This window comes from Bison bison, unplaced genomic scaffold (genome assembly GCF_000754665.1).
Source record: "Bison bison bison isolate TAMUID 2011002044 unplaced genomic scaffold, Bison_UMD1.0 scf7180017864487, whole genome shotgun sequence".
NCBI classification, from domain to species: Eukaryota; Metazoa; Chordata; class Mammalia; order Artiodactyla; family Bovidae; genus Bison; species Bison bison.
In genome coordinates this window covers 9,445,100-9,454,400 of record NW_011495047.1, presented here as the reverse complement: position 1 = coordinate 9,454,400, position 9,301 = coordinate 9,445,100, and the positions used below count along the sequence as shown (strand labels likewise).

Sequence of the window (9,301 nt, the reverse complement as noted above, 5' to 3'; positions counted from 1 at the left end):
TGTCTCTTGATGTCTCTCTGTCTCTTTTGTTTTCCTTTGCACAATCTGCCCTTTTTTCCCCCTCTCCCTTCCCCCCAGTGTGCCGGCCCATCTGGCCGGCTGGGGGAGGGGAGATGGGGTGGGGGGCGGGGGTAAGCCAGGCCTTCTGTTTACCTTTTGTGTCACAAAGAACTTGGGAGAATTGCAGTCTGAGTCGGGGTGGGTCACAGCTCTGTGGGTAGCCCACCCCCCTCCCCATTGCCTGGCCCAGCCACCAAGCTTCCTCGCTCTCCCCACCCCTCTCTGCAGGGAGAGGGGGGGCACTCTGAATTGGGGAGAGGATTAAGCGGGGCTTTGAAAGGAAGTTTATCTAAGGGAGGAAGGGTGAGCAAAGCTGGAGCCTTGGGGGGTGGGGTGCTGAGGGAAGGAAGTGGGGACAAGAGGGCAGGGCAGGGATGGGGAACTGGGTGCCTGGACAAGGACCCAGGCCTGGGTTTTGTCCTGGGGCTCTGAACGCAGATCTGTGTTTTATGTAAGTGCGGTCAAGAAGTTAAAGGTGCCAGACAGTGGCCCTCTTCTAAAAGCCTCCAATCCAATGAGACATCTTTCAGGGGGAGGAGCCTGGCACAGAGGGGTAGTGGCCTGGGCGGGGGAGGGGAGGACAGAATTCGGAGAGCTAATGGGAATGAGGTATAAAGTTCTCATGTCTCCTGTAGTGTCAGGACTGGGTCTGTTTAAACTAGGGAACTCACCCTCCCCACCTCCACCCCCTCACCCCCCACCCCGCCATCTGCCTGCAATGCAAGAGACCTGGGTTCAACCCCTGGATCAAGAAGATCCCCTGGAGAAGGGAGTGGCTACCCACGCCAGTATTCTTGCCTGGAGAATCCCCTGGACAGAGAAGCCTCATGGGCTCTAATCCATGGGATTGCAAAGAGTTGGACACAACTAAGTGACTAACACTTTCACTTTCCACCCCCACCCCACCCCCATATACTCCCTGGGTCTGAAGTGGCCCTCAGGCTACTGTGCTGAGTCTGTTCTGAGTTTTCTACCCTAGGCCCAGCCTACTGCTTTTAGAATAGCTTGCATGCTCAGTCATGTCCGACTCTTTGCTACCCCATGGACTGTAGCCCGCCAAGCTCCTCTGTCCAAGGGATTTTTCAAGCAAGAACACTGGAGTGGGTTGCCATTTCCTCCTCCAGGGGCTCTTCCCAACTTAGAGATCTGAACCCAGGTCTCCTGTGGCTCCTGCATTTGCAAGTGGAGTCTTTCCCGCTGTGCCACCTGGGAAGCCCCTGGTCCAGCCAGCACCACCTTCTAAAATCAGGGAGGAGTCAGCTGGGGAACGGTTGCAATGTTCCCCAATCCAGACAGGGTCTGTTGACCCAGTGAGAGGAAGGAGCTGGATGGTAGTTGGAAGGACCGAGGTCAGGCATCAAGAAGGATTTTGTGGCTGGGTATGAGGAGTAGGATCTGAAATACTTGAGAAAAGAAGGGACTCTGTGGAATCCTCCTTAGGAAACCACCCCCACCACCAACAATGACAGGTCACTCAACAAACAGTACCTCCTAAACTGACAACATTTGCACGGTGCTTACCATGGGGCAGACACTAGGTGGTTTACAGATATCATCCCATTTTATCTTCACCATCCTAGGAGATAGATGCTGTTATTAGCTCCGTTTTGCAGATGAAGCCACTCAGGCCCAGAGAGGTTAAGAAACATGATCAAAGACACACAGCTAACAAGAGGCCAAGCCAGGATTTGAACCCAAACAACTAGCTCCAGAACACACTCTTTCCTGCCTACATTGTGATGTTGTCCCGTGCTTAGCACAGTAGTGAACCACAGTCCCCAGTACAGAGGCCTGGCCTGATGGTTCTCTGGGCTCCGGGAGATGGGGGTTCTTAGGGCCATGTCTGAACTTCTCCAGGAGCCTGGGGTCCCAGCCAGTGACCCTCCTCCTTCAACCCTGGACACCCTCCTTGCCTCCCTTCCCCATGCTCGGTTCAGTTTTCAAGGAAGTGGGGCTTCTGACCCCAAGTGAGGTCCAGGGCCTGGAAACAGCTTTTCTGTGATCTCATGGCTGGTAGGAGGACCCGGGAGAGTGCATTATGTCAATCTGGAGTTTGAATGAGGTGAGTCAGGCAGCTCAGTGGCAGCCGCTTTCCCAGTAGTCCTCAACTCAAGGCAGGATCGCCTGCCCGCTCACCCCCCAGCTGTGTTCACCTCCCCTCTCTCTCAGAGCCAGCTTCACAAGAGTTTCTAATGCCAGATTAGGTCTCCAGCTCCAGCCTGGAGATTGCCTGGTTTGGGCCTGGGTCCCAGGCAGGGAGAGTCACTCACAGAAGGCAGTACAGGTAGCTAGGAGTTTTCTTCAGAAGGGTGGTTGGGGCAGCCCCTTAGCTAAGCCAGCCACTGTCTCATCTTCTCAGCCCCCTTGCCATTCCCTGAAGTTCTTGGTGTCTCACCACGACCTTTCTTGCTGCAGCTCCAGCCACGACTGAGGACTACTCTCTGGTTATTCTCAAGGGTTATTTACAACCTTGGCCTAGTCTCCCCACTCACCCATTTAAAAGAGGTTGAGTTTGGGTCCTTGATTCTGGCACCAAATTGTATCCATTTCAGCCTCCAAATGGGCCTCTTCTGTGTCAGGTGCCATCTCTGCTCCTCCCAGCCCAGCATCCCGTATGCATGGTGGTTGGAGGGCCCCGAGCCTAAGCAGGGTCGCTGAGGGTGGGGCTGGAGGCAGCTGGCGGCATTTTGCCCGGGGCTCACACTGCCAGGGCTTTTGTAAGCATTTAGCTGCCCTGGCCGCCCTCCAGATGGTGACTCACGGGCCTCGCCGAGCTGACTCGCTGACGGTGCCCATCCTGACACATCCCAGCCTGGAGAGGGGGGTCACTGGGGACACCAGGGGAGCTCCAGTTCAGTTCTCAGAACCCCCAAGGGCGGGAAGGGAAGGGATGGGTTCAGGCGGTCTAGGAGATCGGCAGGCAGCAGCCACCTCACTGACCTTTCTTGACCCTGCTGAGCCACCTTAGAGACGAGTACACACAAGGTAATCCGTCCAGATTGCTGCAGCCACTTCTCCAGCCAGCTGCTCGGCCAGTTGGCAGGAACAGCAGAGGCTGGGGAGGACTTCCAAGGTCATCTCTTCCATTCCCCTGCCTCCAAGTAGGAAAGCCCCAAGGAAGGAAATGCCGCATCCTTTCCTGCAGGCCACTTGCAGTGACTCACAGCCCTGGTGCCTGGAAAGACCTCCCGGGTGTCTGGGCTCAGTGTTCCTGGCCGGAGCCCTGGCCATCTGCTCTAGGTCAGTCCCCACAGCCACGAGCATGGGAGGGCCAGAACTCTGGTCTCAAGTGACCCTTACCGTGTAATGCCCCTGGGGCCCAAGTGCTGGGGTGCACTCGTGGAGGAGTTGGGGCACAGAGGGAAAATGGAATATCCAGAGGGTTTTCAAAAGTAATTGTCTTTACGTTTGTGTAGAGTTTCATGACACACAAATAACTTCCACTTACCCCTTTTCCCATTGTCCCTCTAGGCCTCGGTTTTCTCATCTATAAAATGATGACCATGATGGTGCCCTCTTCCCAGGGTGCCTGTGAAAATTCAGGGAGTTGATGCACATACAGGGCTTAGCCTGGTACATTATCAGTTGCCAACAACTTCCTCTTGAGTAGTCCTGTGAAGCAGGGAAGCAGGCCTGCCCGACCCCAGTTAGCGGATGCAGAAAGGGAAGCTTAAGGGACTTCAAAGGACAGTCAGTGTCAGGGACGAGAACCTGGGTCACCTGACTCAGAAATCCACGACTGAGCTCATCACTACCTTGTTGGGGGGCCCAGCAAAGGATACAGGCTGGCTCTGCAAGGCGGGCTGGGCCTGTGCCGTGGTCTGCCCCCTACCGCAGGCCCCTCCGAGGTGGGGACGAGAACAGCCCTGCAGCCTGACTTTTCCCCGTCTTCCCCAGTGACAGCTATAAAGAGGGAGGTTGGGCTTTGGAATCTCCAACCTCTTTGACCCCTTCAGCTCTCTGGATGGTTCCATTTCCGCTCACTCTCCCAGCCCTTCTCAAGAGCTGCTCAGGTGAGGCAGGCAGTGCAGGACCTGGGCACAGTGGGAACTATGGAGCGCACAGACCTGGGCATGAATTCCAACCCTAACCCTCATTCACCCGGTGTGACCATGGCTAAAAAGCAAGGTGCCCCTTCCAGGGATGTTTGCATGGAGATGGCTGGGGTAGAAGAGGGGAGTCCAGGGCTGCGGCTTGGCCACTGCCTATGGGGTGGGGGCGGTGAGACTTGCTGGTGTCCCTCAGTCCCCTGCATGTCCCCCCTCTGCCTGGGGATAACCTCACTGGTGGCTTCAGGCTGAGCCCAGCCCCTGCCAGGGATCCTGAGTGGAACCTCCTCCTCCTCTTCTGCCATACCCATGAAGCTGGGGAAAGGTGAAAGGGCCCAGGAGCCCTCTGGGGACATAACCTGTCTTGTCCTAACCAGGACAAGTCTCTGCAGGACGCTCCTCCCGGACTAGGCCACTGGCTCCTCTCCCTCCCCGCCCCAAAGTTGATCTGCAAGGGAAGGTACCTCAGCTCGGGGAAGCATAAACTTACATCGAGTGCCTGTGGTGTGCCAGCTCTGCTGGGGCTGTTCTGGGGCTGGAGAGTAAGGCAGGAGATCAGAGTCTTGACCACGTAGGCCTTGAAGACTGATGAGGGGTGGCCGATGGGCTGGTCAGGACACCTCTCCTGCTAAAGCAGGGCAACAAGACAGTGTTGCCACTTGGACTACCCTGGCTATGAATGCCCAGCTTGGGGATTTCAGGGGAGGCGGGAACTGGGGGAAAGAATAATGGTACTGCTTTTCCCTGAACCTTCTGCCTGGAGCTGGATTCTCTGGGCCTCTTAGAGAGGCCTCACCCAGGGCGGGGGACAGAAAGCTGCCCTGTTTTGAGAACCATGCATGTTCCAGCAGGATGGAGGCATCTCTCGCAGTCCGGTCCCTGTTTTACGGGAGATTCTGGGGACGGCCAGTGACTTGCCAGGAGGTCACATGGCAAGTTCAGTGCCCAGAAGGAGCAGTCGTCTGCCTCCCTGTGCTCCTGCCTGGTATTTCCACCCCACTTGGACCTCTGGATTTCCATCCACTCACCCAGGATGGCACTACCGTGCTCCCTGGGCATCAGCTCCAGGCCGTTGCATGTGCCGTCTAGGCAGATGGGCTGGAGTACATGACATGGATGTGAGCTGGGCCAAAGTCCAGATCCTAGCACCACGTGGGCATTTTGATACCTTCCTGTGGCTGCAGGCTGCCCTCCTAGCCAGGCCCACCTTGTGGGTCCTGTTATCAGAACACACTGAGTAGCAGTTGGCAGTGGCTACATGCCGCCCCTCCCCATCACTTGGTGGTGGAGGGTGGAAATCCTGCAAAGCATCGATTCTACTGACCAGTGTCACTAGGTTCTAATCTTCCCACACCAAGAACTGCATATAAGAGCTTCCCTGGTGGTGGCTCAGATGGTAAAGAATTCACTTGCAATGCGGGAGACCTGGGTTCAATCCCTGGGTTGGAAAGATCCCCTGGAGGAGGGGCATGGCAACCCACTCCAGTATTCTTGCCTGGAGAATCCCCATGGACAGAGGAGCCTGGCGGGCTACAGTCCCGGAGGTTGCAAAGAGTTGGACACAACTGAGCAACTAAGCACAGCGCATCTGCAGGCTCTGTTCTAAGTATTAGGTCCTTAACCCCTGTGATGACCTTAAGAGGCAGGCACTGTCGCTACTTCTGAGACTGTCGCTATTTCAGAGACAACAAAACCAAGAACAGGGACTTCGCTGGTGGTTCAGTGATTAAGACTCTGCAGTTCCACTGCAGCGGGCACGGGATTCTATCCTTGGTTGGGGAAACTAAGATCCCATAGGTTCTATGGCCAAAAAATGTTTGTTTTCTAAGAAAAAAACCAAGAATGAAGGAGGTAAGTCACTTGTCCGGAGACACGGCTAGCAGGTGGCAGAGCCAGGATGTGAACCCAAGGCTGCTCACTCCGCACCCACTCTGCCCTGCTGGGGGTGGGGCCCTGGGTGGGGGCCTCCGTGGGGCAGGGGTGGAGGTGAGCCGTCTGACCCAGCCCATCCCGCAGGTGCCCGTGTCGGTGGCCATGATGTCGCCCCAGATGCTCACCCCCCAGCAGATGCAGCAGATCCTGTCTCCCCCCCAGCTGCAGGCCTTGCTCCAGCAGCAGCAAGCGCTCATGATCCAGCAGGTGAGTCTGCCCCCGGGGCTGAGGGAAGGGCAGGGAGGGGAGGACGGGGTGTTCCAGCCTCCCTACTCCCACCCTGTTTACTAGCAACATCACCAAGAGCCACAGCAGTGGCGGAAACCAGAGAGACTGCTCAGGCCAGACTGACCTGCCTTCCTCCAGGACAGCTGGGGAGAGGTCAGAGGTCAGGCCTCTCCCACAGCAGACCCCCCACACCCTACACCCTCACAGCCTGCTGGCCCCACCTGTATCTCCAAACCCCAAGGGAGGGACAGAGACCATCCCCCACCTTTTCCTGACCTACTAAGGGAGAGGGAGGGCGCGGAGTGTGGGGGAACCTCCCCTTGCCCCTCTTGGTCCTGGCTCTATTCAGGGAAGAACCTCTCTCCACGCAGACTGCAGACCGGGGAGGGCAGGGCAGCCCTCCCTGCTGGGCCATCTGTCTCTCAGCAGCCCAGTCCTGAGAGGGCTGGTGCTGCCTTGGGGTCAGCAGTCCGGCCAATGCTAACCCCCTCCCGCCCTGCTATCCACCCCCAGCTGCAGGAATATTACAAGAAGCAGCAAGAACAGCTCCACCTCCAGCTCCTCACCCAACAGCAGGCCGGGAAGCAGCAACCCAAAGAGGTGAGGGGCTTGGGCAGGGCGGGACATGCCCTTCAAAGGACGCCTGCCCTTCACCCGCCACTTCAATTCCGTCCTGGCTGGAGGCTGGGCATCCCAGAGTGGTTGGGAGAGAATTGCTTTGTGGGAGCAGTAGAAAAATCAGGAGAGGCTGGGGAGGGGGTTATGGGTTGGGGGGCGGGGGGTGGAGGCACATTCCTCTATCTCCCCTCAACCCCATTCAGTCCGCATCTCCTTGCCTCGTGTTGTGGGATGAGGAGAGCAGAAGCACCGAGCCCTGGGGTATCTGAGCACACACGTGTTGATGTGTGAGTGTTCTCATTCAGGACAGGCTGCCTAGTGGTCCTGCCCTCTTCCCGCCTCCTCATCTCAGTGACCCAGCACCTCAGCCCTCCAGGCCTGGTCCTGAGAATCTTTCAGTCCCTTTAGCTCTATCCCAACTCCTGTCACGTCCTGTAGCATCCTGTGCTGCCTCTCCAGGGCACCCCGCAGCCCCCATCACTCTCCCTCTCTGTGCCACAGTGCCTCCTAAGCTTCCACACCAGGCCCTGTACCACCCCCCACCCCCTGCCCCTGCCCCATGCCCCGCTTCTGCCACCCACATACAGCCATGTTCTGAGTTGCCTCTTCCCAGAAGCTGCCTTGCTGTCGTCCAGTCATTCCCTCCCAGCCTCAGCCTCCCCGTTGGAGGTGTTGTATTTGTTACATTCTCTGCATTGTCTCTAGAGTGGGTTTACTGAGAAGCCACCCGCCCTCATCCTCCCACCTCCAGGGTGGTGGGCCCAGCCATCCCTGCCTCCTAAGCACGCAGGACTTGCTTGGTTCCTGGGGCTTTAGAAAAGACTTACTGACAGACTGACTCGCCAATGCTTGCGTGAAGTACTGAATCGGGGGGCAGGGGTGCTGGTAGGGAGATCAGGGGCCAGGGGCAGGGAAGAGAGAGCCAGCAAGAGCAGAACGAGCAAGTGCGGGCGGGCGCCGGGCACCTGGGCAGTAGCGATGTGTCTGTTCCCCTGTCTGGTGACCTGTCAATGCTGATCTGTTAAAGTCCCATCAGACTCCTGGATTCTCTGTATCTAAGAGGCAAGAGAGGAGAGGAGCTGGAGGGGAGAAGGCCCCCTCCTCAGAGCAGAAGGGGGGCACCCCAGGCATGTGGGAAGGGTGCCCGCCAAGCAGGAGTGGCCCCCCGGGTCTGACAGGCTCATCCATCATTGTGATGAGAGCCCCCTGCCCCCCCAAGGCGAGCACAGCTGTGGTGCGGGAGCTGAAGCCGCAGAAGGAGGGAGGCGGGAGCAGGGAGGGCGTCGTGCTGCGTGTCTGGGTCTGGCTGTGTGTGTGTGTGTGCGCGCCTGCGTGCGTGCGTGCAGGCGTGTTTACCGCGAGGCGGCATGCAGCCCTATGGAAGCTGGGCCGGGAGCAGGGAGGCTGCAGCGGCGGACGCCACCACGACAGCTCCGGGGGCCGACAGGCCCTGGGAGGGGGTGGCTGCGGGATGGGGGCCAGATGGCACACCCGAGGCTGAGGGGACCCCTCTCTGCCCGCCCCCGCGGGCCCCCCACCAGGCCCTGGGGAACAAGCAGCTGGCCTTTCAGCAGCAGCTCCTGCAGATGCAACAGTTGCAGCAGCAGCACCTGCTCAACCTACAGAGACAGGGGCTGGTCAGCCTGCAGCCCAGCCAAGCCTCGGGGCCCCTGCAGACCCTCCCGCAAGGTGAGTGCCCAGCCCCCACCCAGCCCCAACCCCACCGCCCTCTCTTGCCCCCAAGGGCTCCCAGGAGCCAGCTGCAGCAGGGGGCCGCCTGTGTTCCTGGGGCCCCACCAGCCTCCCCTCTCTGCCTCGCAGCAGCTGTGTGCCCCACGGACCTGCCCCAGCTGTGGAAGGGCGAGGGTGCCCCCGGGCAGCCCGCCGAGGACAGCGTCAAGCAGGAGGGGCTGGACCTCACCGGCACGGCCACCACCGCTACCTCGTTCGCCGCCCCCCCCAAAGTCTCACCCCCCCTCTCCCACCACACCCTGCCCAACGGACAGCCCACTGTGCTCACACCTCGGAGAGACAGGTATGGGGCTCGGGCCGGGAGGAGGCACTGCACACCTGCCTGGGGGCTGGCCTTGACCCCGAGGGCTGCCATAGTGGGGGCTGGGGGTTTACTTTTCCCGGGGCACACAAAACTGTGCTCAGCCTGTGGGGAACCTGTATTAGGGACTGAAACCTCATCCGTAAAGGAGCTGGGACTGCGCAGGACCCCAGGCTGCTGGGGTGTTCAGGGTCCCTGATCCCTCTCTCCCTCCTGTTCTTGCAGTTCCTCCCACGAGGAGACGCCTGGCTCCCACCCCCTGTACGGACACGGAGAGTGCAAGTGGCCAGGCTGTGAGACCCTGTGTGAAGACCTGGGCCAGTTTATCAAGTAGGTGTCACCACCCCTCTCCTTTGTCCCC

General features: G+C 58.8%; 1 protein-coding gene across 1 annotated transcript in view; it reads left to right on the top strand.

Moving 5' to 3' along the window:
* Nucleotides 1–9,301, top strand: part of FOXP4 (forkhead box P4) — a 35,490-nt gene that overhangs the window by 14,787 nt on the left and 11,402 nt on the right. Inside the window, exons 4-8 of the mRNA XM_010863252.1 lie at nucleotides 6,126–6,248; nucleotides 6,783–6,869; nucleotides 8,429–8,576; nucleotides 8,712–8,922; nucleotides 9,166–9,270. Of these exons, the coding sequence (XP_010861554.1) occupies nucleotides 6,126–6,248; nucleotides 6,783–6,869; nucleotides 8,429–8,576; nucleotides 8,712–8,922; nucleotides 9,166–9,270 (674 nt within the window). The remainder of the gene's footprint in view (nucleotides 1–6,125; nucleotides 6,249–6,782; nucleotides 6,870–8,428; nucleotides 8,577–8,711; nucleotides 8,923–9,165; nucleotides 9,271–9,301) is intronic.